Source organism: Lepisosteus oculatus, chromosome 17 (genome assembly GCF_040954835.1).
Source record: "Lepisosteus oculatus isolate fLepOcu1 chromosome 17, fLepOcu1.hap2, whole genome shotgun sequence".
Classification (NCBI taxonomy): Eukaryota; Metazoa; Chordata; class Actinopteri; order Semionotiformes; family Lepisosteidae; genus Lepisosteus; species Lepisosteus oculatus.
In genome coordinates, this window is record NC_090712.1 from 13167337 (window position 1) to 13186976 (window position 19640).

Sequence of the window (19640 nt, forward strand, 5' to 3'; positions counted from 1 at the left end):
AGCCCAGGAGGATGTGAATGATTTAGATTTGTTTTCTAACCACACCTCTGGATGCTTTCCTTTGTTGGCAAATAACGCTTCACACTGAGCAGTTTTTTTAGATTTTGTTTTCCTTTTTAGATCTTTACAGCCAGGTTATGGGGATTAACAATTAGTATGCATTGAAAAGAGAGGAGTGAAGATGTTATACTATTAATGCTATGAATATTAGGTCAAAGCTGTATATATGAATATTATTTTTAATAAAAGACTCATTAAAAGACTCAACTCTACACGTAAAAGACTGAGAATTTGCTATTAAATACGCTTTTGGCACAACTTGACTAGGAAGTGGAAAACAAAATGAATGAAGGCAAACATCTTGCCAATCTGACCAGATAAACTGGGGCTTTATAGCTGATCTACTGAGTGACCTTCTCCCTCAGTGATCTGATAAGCTGATCAGATATAATGTGATTCCCGAATTGCTCAGCTGTGTTGTGATTACTGAAGTTAATTGCATGGCACTGAGTTATTAAAGCTTGCTGGACCATTAATTTCCCTGTGTATCACTGTGAGAAAAGTCGAATGTAAAAACAAATATCTGGAATCAATTTAAAATTCAGGCTCCAAGGCTGATTCTTGGATTTATATAAATGCCTTCTTATACAGTCAGATTAAAATAATCTCTATAAATGTGCACAAAGAAAAATAATAGAAAGACACTTAATTCAATTGAACATGTCATCAGGCATTAATAGAATGAACCAATTGGACCAAAAGAAACACAAATACCTGAGGACTCAATGCGGAAATTAAATGTAGGACTGACAACAGGAGGATTTAGAGAGTATGGAACAATATGTCCATCTATCTTGCTTAAGTATATTCTTTAAAAAACAGTTAGTATATTGCTTGGATCCACACGCTGCTGGCAATCAAAAGAGGAACATTTTTGTGACCTTCCTACTAAAGTCTTTAGAGACAGAATCACACTATAATACAAAAAATGGAGGAATACTAAAGGTTTACAATTCCTGTTTTTCTGGTCAACTTTTCTTCATTAATAAATGTGATTCTGCTTCTTTCTAGAGATCCCTCTGAACACACCTGGCAAAAGTGGAGTGAGCCTAGGGTCTATAGGTATCACTTTCACCCCCCAGCTCGGTGCCCCCTTTTGTTGTAGGGTAGAAGATATTTAACCCAAGATCTCACACAAGACACCCAAGAATGGTGGGACAGGAAAGCTGAATTCAATTTTCAAAACATTCTGATACAAAAAACCACACAAATAAAAGCACGGGTGTAATTCAGTAAAACCCAAGCAGAACACAATCCAGGATGATTCTGGCAAAAGGTTTGAGCAGAGAGGGGGACTGTGAGATCTGCGTGCTACTAGGAAAATTACCTTCCTGTATGTATCAGTGCAGCTGCATTTCTTTAACTAATGCTGTTCGAGCAGCTGTTCTGTATAAGCATTGTTTTCTCAGCCTCAGTAACACGTATGCAGATAGAAGAGGTGGTTTATACAAGCGCTAAATTAGAGTTATAAATTTTGCGGATCCAGAAGTAGCACTGTTAACTGTGCTCCAGGGCACGATGAAGCACAAAGAAGGATGGCTGCCTCTCCTGGCACCGTCGACCCCCTTAGGGCGCAGCATGAAGCTTATTACATTTCCTGCACAGAGAAATCATCTTTAAAGATTGATGACGCAACCGGAGTGTTTTTTTTTAGCTGATTAACCACCTTAGGATCTTTGAAACTGTAGCTAAAATGTTGTTTTACAATGCAATAATGCATACAAGGCTGCCAAATGCCTCGTTTTATGTTGTACTCTAATAAATATAGATGTTGGCATTGCTAGTACCAGCCACCCACTTCACACATTGTGCTAACAAATGTTTTTTTTTTTCACGTGGAGCAATAGAAATATTTCTGGAAATCAATAGAGGTGCTGTGCCTATCAGCACACAATGCTGTCCTTAGTTTCTGCTTTTTAAGTGTACAAAATTACCCAGAGAGGAGTCCTCAAATGTTTGCAACCCGATCATTTACTAAAACTATCCTTAGAGAGCACACCTCCATGAACTGACCTGGTGAAAATGAGTTAAACCCTTTCCTGATTTCCAGACCACAGCCCTTTACAGATCAGTTCCATTAACAATCTTCCCCACACACACCTCAGCCATCCAGTCTGGTCTTCTAAGGCAATCCAATATATCGAATCCCTGCTTGAAATAGGCCCTTAAAACATCTGCAATTGAGGCACCATAGAACAACAGCTGGGGCTCTTGAGTTAATGGGTTCTAATCCCCTTTGCAGATATTCCTGAATTACTCTTGAGCAAGAATGCTTTGTCTGGATTCCTCCGGTCAGGGAAGCCATGGAAATAGGGGCTTAACTTCAAATGGATCACTGTGTCCAAGTCAGGGAAAGTCTCTTATACTGTGTGAAGCCACAACAGGCTCCACACTTCACAGTGTAGCAGCGTGACCTGTCCAGAGTGTTTAGAAAGGGACAGACATGGATGTCAGAATCTTTCCTCAGTTTTCTACAGATCTGTCCGGGACAAATGAAGGCAAGCTGTGTGAGAAGCATGACTGACAGATAAATTAATTTGCTTCACAAAGGACTCTTAATTATGTGTTGAATTACAAAGCAATTTTTTATTCTCTGGAAAGGCAGATTTTAAGTGTATTTGTATACTTATGAGTCAGTATGGTGACATAATGCTTCAATAATGAGAAGCTGCCCGAGTGTGTCTTAGAGTATTCAGCCCTCTGTCAGGAAGTGTTTTGATTCACATAAACAATGTATCTCAAACTAAGACATACTACATAGAAAAACAGTTGTTATTCTCAGCTGTTACCCAGATGTCTATCCTCAATGTTAAATTAGAGTTCAGTTGAGTATGGCATGACCTGTGTAACAATTTCTCACTTCTCCACATGGTCACCTTTGTGGTGGGGCTGCTGTCGTACTGTACATCACCCAGGTGGGGGGCTGCACTACAGTGGTGCATGAAGCGAGTCCCTTCAACCCCCTCCTACATGTGAAGCATGCGTGATGGGATCCTCTTGGATGAAATGCACTGCACAACATTATAATTTACTAATTAAATAGAGAAACACAAACAGCAATAGGTGTATTATGTTACACAGTCATTATGCGTATTATTGAGATGAGGATGGAAAATGTTTCACTGAATGTAAAAAGATATATACAGTAGGCTAGATTTAGTGGTTAATGATAAACCTGCTTGCATGTACTGTATGACTAACATGTTAGAAATGAAAGTTAAAGGCAATATATTACTTTGTCTACAGGGAAAATATATTTAGCTACAGCAATGCCATGTTCTAAATGCTGCCCATAAGCCAGAGACAATGACAGCAGCTTCCCAAGCTGCCATGTCATGTCACTGCTTCATACAGACTCAAGAGTAATTCAAACCTGATCACTTCAAGTCTGTTCGGACCGGTGTCAACAGCCATACAAGAAACTGAATGCCTGAATCCACTTATTGATACACAGCGCCCAGCAGGCTTTAAAGTGCCCATTCTCCTTCACAGAGTGAACCTGAAAAAACAGCACTATTATTAGAAACAATAGCATACGTCAGCCCCACATTCACTGATCTCACTCTCACAATATCTTTCTCCCTCTTTCTCTCTCTCTTCATAACGTGGGCAGGTAAATGGAGTGTAGCCATTAGTCATCTGTGAAGTGAGAACAAGCTATAATTGAATACTGCACATCATATCTGCATGCTTGACGGGTCTTTATTCACCAACGTTTGCCAGGAATAACAAAATAAATAGGTCCCCTTGTGCCATTTTCAGCATGCCAGCTGATTGCACAGTGTTCTGGGATAGATCATTGCCCACCCCAATCCTTTTTGTCCTGCTCTGTTGCATATACCATACCCATTCTGTTTTGGAAACACAGAGCAAGCACAGAACTGGCATGTGATCTGAACAGTCAGAGCAAGATAATTGCTTGAGGTTTATTTGCACAGCTACTGACCTCTGCTTCACCCAGTACAGGAGGATTAACAGTGGAATGGCAGACAGTGGTAAGTCATGACTTCACCTGCGTGTTTTTATCATACTGTATGCATCCTTAACTTAAAGGGAAAAAAGGAAAGTTAGGAAACGTGTGGGTCTGTCAAGCAAAATTACTCTGGACTTTTCATCTGTTTTACTTTGCTGTTGAGATACTAACGCTCCATGCCAAAATTTTTGCATTCATGTCATCCAGTGCTCAAAAAAACCCACACACTTCAGATGGAACTTTCATGCCCAATTTCACTTCTGCTGCCACAAAATCTTTTCTCCTGCCTCTTGGCACACTCAGTGCACAGAGCCCACCTTTAAAGAACATCACTGTCTTCTCAGCTGAATCACGGCCCATTCAGACAACAGTTTTAATTGCTTTTCCTTTTTTACAAAACGTTTTCCATAAAAAAGATCATCGTAGCCTCTCCCTTTTTCTTTCATAAAGGTGTTCACACAAAAGCAGTCAGTGAGCCATTTTGTGAAAGGAGGGAAAGGATGACAGTTTAATAGGCCAGCCTGTTACCACTGTAACATACATTCAACTGCATATAAAGGCATACAGTACATTGCAGCCTGTAATTCTCCTTAGGCAAGAGTAATCAATGCAGGCAGAATGAGGATTGAAGTCCGGCCCAGATTTTATTAAGGGTCCCTTAGAGCTATAGTACTGCTGCCGAAAGGAGGCACAAGTGAGAGATTATAAACCCACGTACTGTATTTTTTCTAAAAGAACGAAATCATTTCTAACAGGTAAAGTTTAGTTGGCCACAAAGCATGTAAGAGCTCAGCAGGGACTGGGGTTATGTAGGACATTTCTAGGACCAGTGTTTGTAATCATTGCACATGTACTTTACTAATTAATACTGATTTATTGATTGATTACTGATGATATTTTTGCTATTATTATATCACTTTTATATCCTGAAGTACAATATATTCAGCATATATACTTTTATATTGCTCCTGCCTAAGCGTCAAATTATATGAAAGTTATATGAAAGCTGATATACTCCCATTGCATTATACCTAATCCTGCGAGAATGTTTTGAAGATGTTACTTAAATTGACCAGGAAGATATAAATTGGACTTGATGGAGGCAGCTGTATCAAATAATACCGATCAAGGCTGAAAGAAACTGGCCTCAATAACACCTCTCGAAAGAGGGACATTACCAGTTCAAGTAAGGGACACCCGGTCATCATCCCTGATTCCAGGGTTGCCATAAACTTCCTTATATGGCCATAAATTCCTCTGATGAAGACGAGGAAGACTAAAGGAGAAGTATAATGGGATGTAATCTGATGTCATCTAAAATGGTATTGTATGAGATGAGATAGTTAAATGATAATCACTCACTGCAATTAATTAATCAATTAGGGATAGAAAGTTACAGTAGACGTGGGTAATAGATAGCCACCCTCACTGAAAGTCTATTTAATGTCAGCTACTTGCTCCTGTTCTTTGAGACTTCTGTGGTTTATGGCACTCCCATTGTGCACATGGGAATAAAGGAAGAGGATTCACCTCACTATTGTCTCTAGTCTGATTTGTCTCTGGGGCAGTCCTGACTGCTTGTCTCCAATCCTAATATATATTATCATAAGAAGCAAAACAGTAAAGATTTGGACGGGAAAGGCTGTTCAGTAAAATTCTGTCCAGTTCAAAATTAATTGTAGATTAAAACTAACATCAAGCATCCTAGATTTGAGTTACTGTAACAGTGGGTTCAGTAATCACTAAGCACTTATTATACTTAAGATTTTAAAGGATTAAGAATAATGTTCTGGACTGTCCATTCAATTCAGATTTGGTGTGGAAAGGCATTTAGGGGGGTCTAGGGTCTAACAAGATGTTAAGGTAAAGGTTGGTAAATGATTAAGTTTTCTGAATATTATCAGGAAAAAATGTTTTAAGATTGTATTTAAAGTAAGCTTTAGCCTCCTTGTAAGTACTGTAACTTTTGCCGTTTGAGATACCAGGTTACTATTATGAGTGAAAGAGTGACCAGCTTCATAGTTCATATTAACCCAATCAATATTCTGTCTTTGTTATTACACTGCTAAATAAAGGATTCTTCAAGATTCCCCTGTGAACCTGTTATTGGTTATCCTTATCTAACCCGCTCCTGCAAGCTTATTGATTTTATCTTGCAGGAGTCATATACTCTTGCTTGTGCGCTGATTAATTTTCTGCCTCTTCTTGTTATTACAACCACACAGCTGCCTGCGCATTTTAAGCACAAATCTAAATATGTGCAATCACTGGGCTTTGTTTCTACCAGCTTCTACGGCTAGGGAATTCAATGTAAGTTCAAGACAACTGCTGAAAACCTCAGGAACAGAGAAGACGCCTGTGAGTATAGTTTGCTCAAACTCATTGATCAGGGTGAAGGCCACATACAAATGGAATACAGGATGAATACATCAACCACTCTACACTAGTTCTCTTGGCAATCAGAATTGTGAAAAATAAGAAAATAAATGCTGCATGACTCTGTGCACTGATCAGATTTTAGTTTAGAAAGGTAGTAAAAAGAGAGTCCATATCACAGCTACAGTGGTTCCTCGAGCCTGAGCTCATCCTAGTTTCTGTAGCATAGAGGACTAGAGAGCAAGTGACCTCCACCCTAAAGTCATTAACCTAGTATCCCAGTTTTAAGATGATACCTCAAATGTAACAGTATTCTTGCTGAAAAATACTGTACTTTGTAGGGTGAAATGAGAATTGTTACTGTAGTAATGACTATACAAGCAAAGTACCTGTCTGTCCAAGAACATGTGTGGACATTTAATAATTTTACTGATGAATAGGAAACAAAGTAAGATGGTGGTATGACATTGTTCTGGGCAGACTACGTTGGGAGAGTTTTGTGTGCACTGTGCCATGACAGTCAGATCACAGAGATAATGCCTTCAGGAAGATCATTCTCTCCTCGGTTGCTCTAATCTAATTATTAAGGAAATTAGATTTCCTGGGTTGCTCTTCAGTCATGCCATCCACAGAGCTTAAAAGCTGCCTCTGATTTCTGCTTGGAAATAAATATTTAAATAGCTATTCACTTTAGTCTCCCCTGTAAACATGTATTAACCATCTTAAAAAAACATTGCACTTAAGATGACAAGCTGTGCACCACTATTTCTTACACAATTGAAGGATATTGCAATATTCTCTAAATCTGGCAATATAACCAAGGTCATATACGCTGTGCATAATTTTGTGAAAAGGTCTGCTGATAGCCACATTGCCCATATATTTATAATAGTGATATTGTTTACTTGGAGTGGATTATTATTTAAGTATTATTTACTTTTAGTTAGAGAATAGTGATCTAAGACTGCATCAACACTAATGACATTTAAGAACACAAGAAAGGGTTATAAAAGTAAACTATTTGGTCCATCTAGGCTGTATGGTTGCTTGTATCTCATTGATCCTAGGATCTCATCCTGTTCTTTAAAGAATATAGGGTAGTGGCTTCAACACTGTGTGGTAGTATGTTCCATACTCCCACAACCCTTTCTGGAATTAATGTTCTCCTCTGTCAGCTGGAAACAGCTAAAAAGTAGCCTCTGAATACAGTATTGCTCCCTGAGCACTCTTACAGGACAGCTGACTACAATACAGCACATTTCAAAGAGCTCATGGCCTTCCTCGGTCTCGCTGAAGATTGAAAAAAGAACAAAATAACACCCTTATGTACTCATATTTGATTCAGCATTTCAATAGATAAACATTGTATTTTAACAACACTCTCACACATTCAAAAAGCAATTAATTTAGTACTGTACTCCACTACCCCACCCCCATCCCACTGTTCTCTATGAAGTGATAATGTACTGTATGTAATGCATTTTTCCTACCGATCCCTACTCAATGGAATACATTTTCCTGGTTGCTAGGCAATCCCAAAATGTGAAGACAAGTACTACAGTATTATAAATAATGTATTTGTGTTATCTAATCAGTTGAAAATTTTTTCCAGGCCTGCAGCTATCAATATAGCATGAAACTGCTCCCTAGAGATCGCATATTCCACCACAGACAGGCTGAGGTAATGGCAGACAGGAAGTCTGAGAGCTGCTTTTTACCTACTGTCATGGCAGGGCTGTGCTCTTTGCTTCAGGAGGAGCCATACTAAGCAGTAAGGCTTTGGTCATTCATTAACGCAAAGACTCTGGAAAGAGAAAGTGCCAGCAATGTTCGAAGCTCAGGGACTCACCAGCTGCTTCAACAGCTAATGACTTATAAGACACCTTGTGACAAATGTAATGCTCATATTGTAATGAAAGTATTAAAATTATGATAATACAACACACTGCCGTGGATGAAGAATAATCCTTTAATCCCATGCTTAATATTTTAAAGAGCTGTATCTGAAAACTCTATGTCTATGTCATTGTTGTCCCTTGTGAAGAAGTACAAACCTGATGACTTACAAGGAGCAAAGGTTTGGAGAAGAATGTAAAGCATGTTCTGCCCTTGGGATCTAAATGTAGGAAGTTTAAATGCAAAACATCAGCATTTAACCTTAACCCTAATGCAACAAAGTGTATTTTTTCTCTGTAGGTACAATACATTGACATACAGTACATTATGAACTGGCAATACTGACCTTACATACAGTATACTGAAAACCACATCAGTACAATTATGTAAAATTCTCTGTCCTCTTTGTAAATGTATATGTTACGTGTTATTTGTTAGAGAGATTAGTAAGACATACTTGAAGCATTTTAGACTAAAATTTGATTAGTGCTTAATGTCAGCGTGCGTTGCCTGCAAAGGAACAAGTTAAAGTTCCGAAGACACCGACACCTCAGGAAGGCTCGACGGCTGAAATGTGTTTCTTCTTTCTACTTTTCAGTGTGGAATTAACCTTTACTTTACTTGTACTAAGCTACACATACTGTAGGCCTGCTGCACCGATGTTGGCAAGACTCTAATTAAGGACAAACTACAGTTAAAAAGATAAAAAAAACATGATATACAGCACAACTAAGCTGAGCAGAGCTTTCAGGCAGTTGTAATATAGATGTAAGGTTATCCATGAAGCAACCATTAAAGTCTTCACTTTCAAGCACAGTGACATTTTGAAGAATGATGTACTGTTCAGCACTTCATGAGAAGAAACTCCACACATGGGCTGCTAATTGCAGCTCACAGCAATGCAATCAGATGTACCATAAAACAATGATGTTTCAATAACTACAGCTTGTCTGCGCTGCACTTCCACAGTGTGAGGCAATAACCATATCCCTGACAAGACAGATTGTCACTGGAAGAGAAACCCAATGCCAGAGAACCCTGCAACCCACACCCTGCTGTGAAAGAGAGTGTAAGGCAGTGAATGCAACACATCCCCTGATCGGGCCCATTAAGGGTGGAGTGACAGATTCCATCTGGATTACACAAATTCCTCCCCGTTACTATTGGTGCCCAGTCACAACTGAAGAATGGCTGGAGGCCCATATTAGGCCCTATGTGCTACACTGTCTGTTTATAAAATATCCTACTGCTCCCCCTCTTGGTGCTTCTTCCTCTAAATGTTTAATGAGTGATGAAGTCACCTCTGGTGATCTCACTCCTGTTCCTGGATATGTTGCCCGCAGCGTGTCGTCATCATGATGCAGTTTTTCATGCTGATGCAGTTTTCCACATGGTGTTGCATTTTAAACCAGCCAAAGCTCCAAGGTATTGTAGGCCAAATGAACTGGCAAACCATTCAGAACATCTATCCACTGAATACCGTATTTACAAAAGTTGATTTGAGACTACTCTCTCAAAAAGAAAACAAAATGGATTTGATTAGTGCAATGCTCTAAATACCTTAATTAATGCAGGAGTGGCTGCAAAAAACTAAGTAACTGCTAAGCCAAAAGGCATCCAGTCAAGGAAGAATTCAAGGCTATCAAGCTTCCTAGGTGATTTCATCACTGGATTGGGCTCAAAGACCAAATGCACCCAGTTACCATACTACATATCTTGACAGATTCATTTGTTAAAATAATCCTTTTCCATGTCTAAACAAAAACGATTGGATTGTGGCAAGACTGCTCTCAACTAGAAGCAACAACTACATTTATTTAAACTGTACAAAATCCACCCGTCTGACAGTGTAGTTCTGAAAACATCCTGTGAGCCTCTGAACACTTTTCCACTTGGCTGCTTCTGCACAAAATAAAACAAAGTGACAAGGGCAGGAATGAGATGTAGGGGTGGTGGTAAGGCATTTTCCAGATGGGTGGCTCAGGACAGGCAATGATACTACCAGGTACAGTCCACGGTGAGAATTAAGAAGCATCTGCAATTAGGCAGCCAGCAAATGTGTTGTCAAATGCAATGAAGCTGAGGAGGAAAACAGAAGCAAATGACATCTTGTGGAACTTCTCAGGTGTAAAGGTAGGAATGAGACAGTACAGACTGGGAAGTTAAACATCAATATTCCAAGATATTTCCATTTCCAATGAAGTGGAAAAAAACAAAGAGTCTGAAAATGAGTGGAAATTTAGGAAACAGTGGGTATTGCTGACTAATAAAGAAAATAATCGAATACATTCCCTCATATCTACTGTGCTAAGTATAAATTAAAATAAAAGGCTGATGTGCTATTTATAAATTAAAATAAAAGGTTGAGGGTTTCGACTGAAATAGAGACACCAGGCAGGAAAAGGGTGTGCTCTACAAACGAGACTTTGAGAAATCAACTTCTTGTTCAAGTTCTTGTCTAATAAGTGAAAGATTAAGTCTGCAAGGGGTTGAAGTTTGCTTTGACATCCTACAATTACATGTACGTTTATACTAGCTTCTAGATAAAATGCTTTACAGATGCAAAGAGAAGCGCTTTGTTATGAAAGCATCCTTTGAGACATTTAATTGTACCTTAGCACTCATTACAAAGTCATTATCTGCAAGTTGATATGTCCACCTTATCAATTAGCCTTTGACACAACCTAATAGCTGACTGTTCTGTACAGCAATTGAGTTTTATGCTCAGGCTTATTCAAAAGGTAATTTGGACCTGGAATAATTAACAAGAGTTAAAGCCTACCAGTAATATCTGTTGCTTCTGACATGTTAATTAAATGGATTGTGAGGACACTTAATGTGAAGTGTTATCACAATGCTTATATTTAACATTTCTGCCAAACAAATTTTAACAAATGACAGTAATTTAGAACACAGTGACTGTCAGGGCCTTTGAATACAATGTGACAAGTGAACCATGATTATTGGAAGGTAAGCACAACATGATGTATATTTATAGTAAAACAGGAATATATAAAAACCCAAAGTTGTCAAACTGCAGAATGACTGCTGATTCACTGAGCTTCCACCCAGCAATCGGTAAACCTCCTCTTTGTCATTTTCACTTTCACTCTGACAGGATGACGAATGTTTTTTTTCATAGAGTACACTGAAACCTTTTCCAAATAATGGATGTTTGGAGGTTACAAAAAAATACATGGAGATTTGAAATTCCAAACTTTTGCAATACAAATTTTCACCATTGTTTAAACTGTGCTGTCTGAATGATTGTGTTCAAGCAAATGCTGTGCCAGATACACACTAGATAAACCTACTTGACGTGAATACAACGTATAACCAACAGCATATTTGAACTTTGAACCTGTTAACATACAATGAATTGACACCAATGGCAAAAGCAGAAAAACTTAACTTTGTCTCTTTAAATATGCATCTTTAAATCTGGAGTTGCATAAGAGGAGTGAACCTTGGTCTACAGTATAGTCATGTTTCATGGTTCATTCTCTCACTCAATGGTTAATAAACAGGAACCTCTCATTCTTTCTTACGGACCTGAATTTGTTTAATAGCAGAACACATTTACTTGGTTTTCTACCAGAGCATGCTTATTTGGCCCTGGGTGAATGAGCACCTTCTGCTCTGTTGGTACTCAAGTATAGGACACAGGACGGAGGTTTTTTTTTAAATAAAATTTTATTTCCTCTGCAGTTTCTCATATTGATAGTCAATGGAAGAATCATATCTTTTTTCTTCTTAATAATCTGTTTTTATTATATACCCACACAATTCAAAATGTTTTAAGAGAGGTGGCAGTGACTCCTCACTGCCTGGGAGAGAATGAATGTGTCCTCTGACACACCCATCTTCAGGGCACCTGACAGAAGTGTGAGCTCTAATAGAAAGACCAGCAGCGTGAGCTCTCACTCATGTCACTGCAAGGTCCTGGCACATGGCTGCTGCAGTTGATTGATGGAGATCCAAGGCGACGCACCACGGCAGTAACACGCCAATGGTGAGCTACTGCTGGAGAAATCCGAGTTACATGTAACATGACCCGGGTTTGAACTACACCAGCAATGTTGGGCTTGTGCAGTTCGACCTGTACACTGCGCTGAGCAACTTTGAAACTTACCAGACTCCTCATCTAAGAACCAAGATTGTATATTTTTCTAAAACATGGAAATATCAGGATTTTAAAAGGAACTCTAAAAAGCCAGAGAATTGATCAACAATTTATAAGTGTTGCAAGTCTTCAGCAATACAGTAGGTGATTTAGGGTGAGCCATAAAACTACTATAAATCCCAAAGGACCCCAGGGTACTGGCTGGAGAGGTACTGCTGCAGAGAGGCCATACTGGTAATCAATAGGTTAATAACTTGTTTTCAATAACAGTCTTAAAACAATCAATAACTCTTAGTTCTGCCCTCTTGAGCAGTAAGCCAAAGAAATAGATGTCTCCAGATTGGGAATCTTGGTAGACTAAACTAGAGAAACTACATCCATCCCTTTGATACTCCCAAACACCTTAATCTTTATATTGATTATTTAATCATGAATTAAACAATAAAAGAATTCCTTCCATAACCTGCTAGCAGAACCCAATTAAGATACAGGAAATCCACAGAATAACACTACAAGTTATTTGAATTATCTGCGCCTACTCTCATTGATGTCAAAGGAGCTATTCTTAGACACCGCTTGCTCCCCACTCCTTGGATCTCTGCCATTTTGTCATTTTTTAATCTTGCTTAAAAAAGCTGCTGTACATTTTTTTCTAATGATTTTAATCTTTCCAAGGCTTCTTGGTGTGTGCTGCTGAGAATCATCATTAGGATTTCTGCACTCTGTGTACCAAAAGCCTTATACAGCAGTTGCTCATCTACTGCCAAGGATTTGATAGAGCGGCATTCAATAACATATTGTGTGTGGATCTTAACAATTTCACTGAAAAAAGCATAACTTGCAAAAGGTGCATGACTTTACTGTGGATGCCCCTCTCATTGAGAAAGGCATATGCTGTCCTATTCGAAAAGGGGTCGTCATCCTACTCCCTGCCTTACAGTAACATTTTATGAATTATGCAACAAATTGAAACAGATTGCTAAATAAAAAAGTAAACATATACAGAAACTAAAACAATCCCATTAAGAAGAGATTTAGAGTCATCTATCCAATCATTTTCCACAGCTGTTTCAACCAATAAAAGGTGCTGACAAGCCAGAGCCTAACCTGGCAGATAGAGGGCACAAGGTAGGATTATATCTCAAATAAGATTAAGACACCTGACCATCACAAGACACACACATGGAGACAATTACAGACTCTAGTTAACTTAGCCAGCAAGTCATAGGAAGGCGGATAGAAACAGGAATGTCTGAAGAAAACCCACATGATCACAAGAAGAAAATGCAAACTCCATGTGGAATGCGTTCCAGCATTTAATCGAACCCAAGACCCAAGTGCTGTGAGGCTGCGGCCTTAACTGCCATGCCTCTGGTCCATCGAGCTTCTAAAGATCAACTGGAGCAGAAAAAAATATAATTTAGCTGTATAGATCACACAATCATCTAAAACTGCTAAAAGAAGCTAATGTATGTCTTGCCTAATTTTAGCAATTACAGCCCAGATCCAGATAAACCAGTCTTATGGCGCTCCACAAAATGTAGATTTTTAAAATACAATTCTGGTAGACCTCTAAAAGATGGATGGCATTTATAAATAAAACATTACTGGCCATTTATTTCTACCTTGAATATTAGCACACCAAGTGCCTGTAAAGATTAAGAAGAAACATACCATTGAGATAACGTCTGTCTTGCAGGTACGTTTATAGGTGAACGAGTTAGCCTTAGAATATCAGGAATGCACACCTTGATCAACAAATCAGCCAGCCTCAGACAGACAGCTGGTACAGACCTTGGGTGAACAATATTGATCTCTCCCTGCTCTGCTTACAGAATGAAGCACACTATGCATACTGGAGTGCCAGAGAAACCACTTGTGTTCCTTTCATGGGTGATGAAAGCTAATAGGGTATAATCTGTTTTGGGGGGCCATGCAGTGTCTTTTTAATTTATTTTCCATTTGTTTCCTGGCTTAAAGAGACAGTGAGATTTTTTTTTATTCATTTGGTTAATTAAATTAAGTTCCAAGTCTTCTAACATCCTGTTCAGTTCTTCTCTCTTGTCCTTTACTTATTTCAATGCACAAAACAAGGTTGCAGACTTCAAGCAAAGTAAAGCACATTTTATTTTTTCCTTTTGAAAAGGGATGTGTACAGCTGGATGGTAATCTACCTGAAGAGTTTTGATTTCTGAAGCAGAACAGCAGAGAGCAGATGTAACTGGAAGATATGATCTACAGTAGTAACAAGAGCCAATTCTTTCACCACCTCAGCAAAGAACAAATGCAAATGATTTGTTCTTAATGCTCCTGGCATTTAAGTACAGTATAAGCACTTCATTTCATGTTCCTTTAATACTGTGGTTCCTTTGAATTCACTTTTCGGATCCATTCCATGTATCTCCCTTGAAGATATTCTCTGGATTCTCCCTCTTTTCTTTCTGGTCTAATTTCACATGACAAAAGTACAATGAGACTGGTATTTTTTAATACATGCAGTCACAAATAAAAAATGCTGGCAAGCTTCAGTTGAAAAACTGAACATTCGCCACTTAACTCAGCTTAAATATTTTTTTAAAAAATTAAACTGTACTTTTAAACCATAGTCATATTTTCAGTTTATTTTAAGGTGAACAGTGAAGATTCATGGTACATGAATTCAGACACAGGGAACCAATATCTATGTCAGTTACTCCATGTGGAACTCCAGGTGGAACAAACATATACATCAAACTAAAACACATACACCTAGCCTGATCCTGGGAGATCTCAGATCACAAGCCTGCAAGGGTTTTGTCAGCACTGTGATAGGAAGCCTCCAAGAAAAACAGGTTACTGCTTTAAGTGTCTTTTGAACTGGAATTCCCTGATAAAACAATACCCCTGTGTGATGACAGGGGGTACTATGCTATCTGAGGTGCCATCCTTTGGAATGGACATTAAATCAGGGTACTGACTTCTTGATTATGAGAGATCCATTGTAAGAGTAGGGCTGTTAACCCTGGTGTCCGGATGAGCTCTCTTCAGAGATGGAAGAAGTGGATCCTTCTCCTAAAGCGATTTGAGTTCCTTAGAGAAGAGAAGCATTATGTCAAAGCAAAAATGATGAAACAAGCTAGCTAATTACATAGTTTCAAATGAAGGGCATTGACATTTTTTTTTCTATATCCGTAGATTAACAAAAACGCGGCACAATTTTCTGTATCCACATCTGAATCTGTATTCACAAGGGACTTCAAAAAAACCCAGCCGGAATCTTTTCCAAGATGTGCAATAGGCGCTCAGTAACATCCCTAAAGAAACTGCTGCTGTGGTATTTTCCCAGCTGCTGAGAGGCCTCTGCAGATTGTTCAGTGAAGAACAGATGGCAGTCTTTTCGTTATTTAATGACATTCTCCCTTTTTGACACTGAGAAAAATCTAAATCCATGTCCTTTTTTTTTCAAGGTTGTTCTTGGAATAAAGTGCACTTTGGGGGCACTGGATCTCCCCTGAGTTGTAGCACACACACAGACTCCCTCACTAGAAACCTGAGCTACACCGAGCATGGCAGCTCCTTGAGCCACCTCTTTTGCTTAAGCATTTAGAAGAGACATATTCTGAGAACATATGATTGAAAAATAAAATAAATGCAAGTCCTGCTGCTTTTGGAATGTGGAGGATTTGAGTGACGCAAAGCTGTCTACCCAAGAGGCTAACAGAATTCCAAACATCAGTGTGAGGCAGTGAGTTGTAGCATTAACCGACCAGTCTGCTAACTCATGGATTCAGTCCAAGTTTTAGAGTCCACCCCCATTCTAGATGGCAGGCTCATTTTTATCAGTAAACTCTCCCTCTCTCCTCAGCACTATGGATTGTTCCCAGCTAATTATTTTGCAGCAGGCATACCCTGTTCAATTTTGCCACTCAGCTGTGGGACATGAGTGGATTATAGAGATCTCTCCTTGCCTGTTTGCCTAATTCAGTCTCAGTGGATTGTTCCCCATAAAAAAAGAAGAGAACCATTCTGCTGGACAGTAGTTCACTGTAATCTGATAGGATTAGAGCTCTCTTTAACAAGATTAAGTGGGTAAACAGCAGGAGGAATGTTTGTTAGTTGTAAATAAGGATTCCATTTCTAATCAACCAAAGCACTTGCACCACACAAGAGTTATGAAGTCTTTGCTGAGCTCTTTCCCAGGGTTTTAAATGGCCCAGTGACCCCTGGAATCTAGATTAGCCAGCAGAGATGGGCTCTTACTACTGTGCCAAACACTACGTTGATGCACTGCCAGTAAAGCTGAACACATTGCCTTCACTGTGATTCCAGGGAAATAAAGCAAAAGGGCATTAAGGGGACAAAGTGAGATGTTTAAAGAGAAACAAAATCTCTATAAAATGACATTATTATAAATGTGAATCCTAACACACCACCACATAAAAATGTTAAAAACTGTGTGACATTTTTTGAAAATTTGGTTTGTGGACGACTGCATTTGTTATTATTGACATACTATTCATTGCCATGAGAAATGATGGTACCTTGACCTTTCTGCTTTCATAATGTAAATGCCAAATTCCACAGTCTACCTCATTTGCTGGAACCGGAGGACTTCCTAATAATGTCAATTGCCAACCTTCAGCTGCAACAGACATATGTTGCAGTCACATACTGTATTTGGGCATCTTTGTAATGGTATTTTTTGTTATCTTTATCTTGAGTGGCATGCAGTTTTAATACCATAAAAATAAAAAGTAAAGCAGTGTTTATGAAATTGCAGTGGATTGTATGAGAGAAACACAGAGGCCTAGCTGTGCCTGGACTGAGCAGTAATTTGCTGCTTTTATATATATATAATCAGACGATTAAGGCATCTGACAATAACAGTTCTGCTGCTGCATTCTATGAAGCAAGGTTTAGACAGGAGTATTACCAGATTACATATGCACTGATAGGAAATGAAGTACGATAAAGAAACCCTATATGACTCAAGATTCTGGTAGTCCTTCTCCATTGGCCCCTCAGTAAGTCTCCCAGTTGAGCTTAACATAACAACGTGGAAACCGATAAAACCATTATCAAAGCCTCCCCCAGGTCTCAGTATGACAATTATACTGCGGAAGTTGCCAACACATATTTATAGCTGAATGCATCACTTCTAGACAAAGCTTCTGAAGTTTGCAACCTAACACTTCACAAGGTCTATTCCTGATTCAATAAGTACTGAGTCAAAGGGAGAAAAAACAAGACTTCAAAAGCATGTAACATCTGACCTACAGAATTTTCACCTCCACTAAAGTAAAGAGGTACACAAATCCCAGGATGGAAACAGAAATTCACTTTATCTGATCAACATGTCATGCACTTCTTTATCTTCTTCATGGGTGAAGCTCTGCTCTGGAATGGACTACCTTGCTGTGTGTTTGAAGCTTACAGTACCAGAAGTCTGTGGTAACGACTTTGAGATTCTAGGATCAATTAGGTATCAGTTTCTTTCTCTCATTTTGCAAATTTTCTTATGATTGTGCAAAGAGGCACCTGAAGTGCAGGGGAGTCAGTTGTAACTTTGTATTATTACTGAGAGATCTATTCTTTAGCAGATTAGTGGGTGAAGACAAGGAAAGCTCATTGTTTATCTAATGGTGAAGAAAAAAAAAGAATAAAAATGTAAGTGCCTGGTCCTTTCTCAGCAGAGTTTATCCACACATTTTGATAAGCCACTGCTTATCTCCATGACAACAGTTGATAACTTCAACCCCATCACTTGTCACCCCGTTGCCTCTGTCAGCTGGTGAAAGCAGACTGCTCTACTTTCTCTGGAGGACAGGGAAGGGGTATGGTAACAGAGGATTAAGTGCTCAAAAACTGTTTCCACAGCAGCCCCACGCCCATCCCCATACCCTGTTGACATTCTGCTGAAGCACATATGAAGTGACAAGAAAAGTTTCAATAACCCTCTTCAGGCACTCGATGGCATTAAAGAACGTTGGCTTTGGAAAACCTACTGTTTTGAGAACATAGCATTTTTAGTGTTTCCACAGTCAAGCTTTAATCAAAACGTTGCTGCAGAAATGGGTTCAATGCAGGTGTGTGTGTGTGTACCATCACCTCAAAGCCAAGCCAGGTGAAGGGTAAGTTTAAAAACATGCTTTCCCTGTACAGAAGTGTGAGGTTCCGCACTGCAGTAAAGGGAAATAGTGTTGAAATGTGTGGGATGCAAATGCAATACAATTCCTTTTGCATCACTTGCCTTGTTTCCCTCAGACCTTATGTAACTGAAATACCTTTAAAGGAGATCTAATTGTGAACTGTATCAGAAACAGCCATTTAATTTGTCTTGGTTACAAGTCAGGCAAACCAAGCCTCTCATCGCATGGCAGTGTGATCCATTTCCGGTTTTAGGCTGACTGTTACTTTAAGATTCCACAAAGGAGATGCATGCTTTAAGTTTGTTGCTCTACCTGAATAAGGTCAGAGATGTGGAGATAAAATAATATTGGATATTGGGCTTCTGGTGTTTTGGTACTTTTTGAATGAAAACCTGCACTTCCTAACCTCTGAAACAGATCCAATTGCAATGCAATAGCAGGCCTGGTTGCACAGGGGTGCAGCAGGTCTCACCAGGTGCAGCAGGATGCGGGCTCCCTGAGGGTGGATGGTCAGGGCCTCGTCGTACAACGTCTTGGCCTCGCGGCGTTGCCCTGCAGCTCTGCCAGCCTCCCGCGCAGCAGCAGCACGTTGTAGGAGGCTGGGTACAGGGTCCCGGCCTCCTGCACGCAGAACGACGCTTCCTTCACCCGGCCCTGCGCCACGAACAGCTCCCCTGCAAGGACAGGTCAGTGAAAGTCCAGACGTTCGAGAGTTTCACCCAGTTCTCAACAAAGGGAAACACTACCCTAGAACAACTACAGTAGCAAAGTGATTTCCAACAAGCGAGAGTAAAAAAAAGAAAGAAATGAGATAAAGGTAAAAATAGGTGAGATGCTCGGTATGAAAAAAACCTGAATTTTAAAGTATGTCATGTTATAAATACTTCTAATTTTTGTTTGTAGTGGAGAGACATGAATGTCATGTCAGTGATCCAGACCAGGCTTCTGAAATCGCTTTTTGTGACCTAGCTCTTATTTTGTCCTAGTGATTCCATTTAAAAAGGAATGCAGTTTCCTCAATATTCAAAATAATATTCATTCTGATTCTTCTGAATTATCAATATTCTACTTAGAGTACTGAACA

At 39.2% G+C, this 19640-nt stretch overlaps 1 protein-coding gene and 1 long non-coding RNA gene across 2 annotated transcripts in view; one reads left to right on the forward strand and one right to left on the reverse strand.

The window, feature by feature from the left end:
- Window positions 1-19640, reverse strand: part of ttc7a (tetratricopeptide repeat domain 7A) — a 91793-nt gene that overhangs the window by 14150 nt on the left and 58003 nt on the right. The window contains 2 exon segments of the mRNA XM_006638631.3: window positions 19029-19099; window positions 19102-19230. Of these exon segments, the coding sequence (XP_006638694.2) occupies window positions 19029-19099; window positions 19102-19230 (200 nt within the window).
- LOC107079388 (uncharacterized) lies at window positions 3925-8334 on the forward strand. Its single transcript, XR_001480356.2, has 3 exons — window positions 3925-4055; window positions 6321-6391; window positions 8022-8334. It is a non-coding gene; the product is annotated as an uncharacterized lncRNA (long non-coding RNA).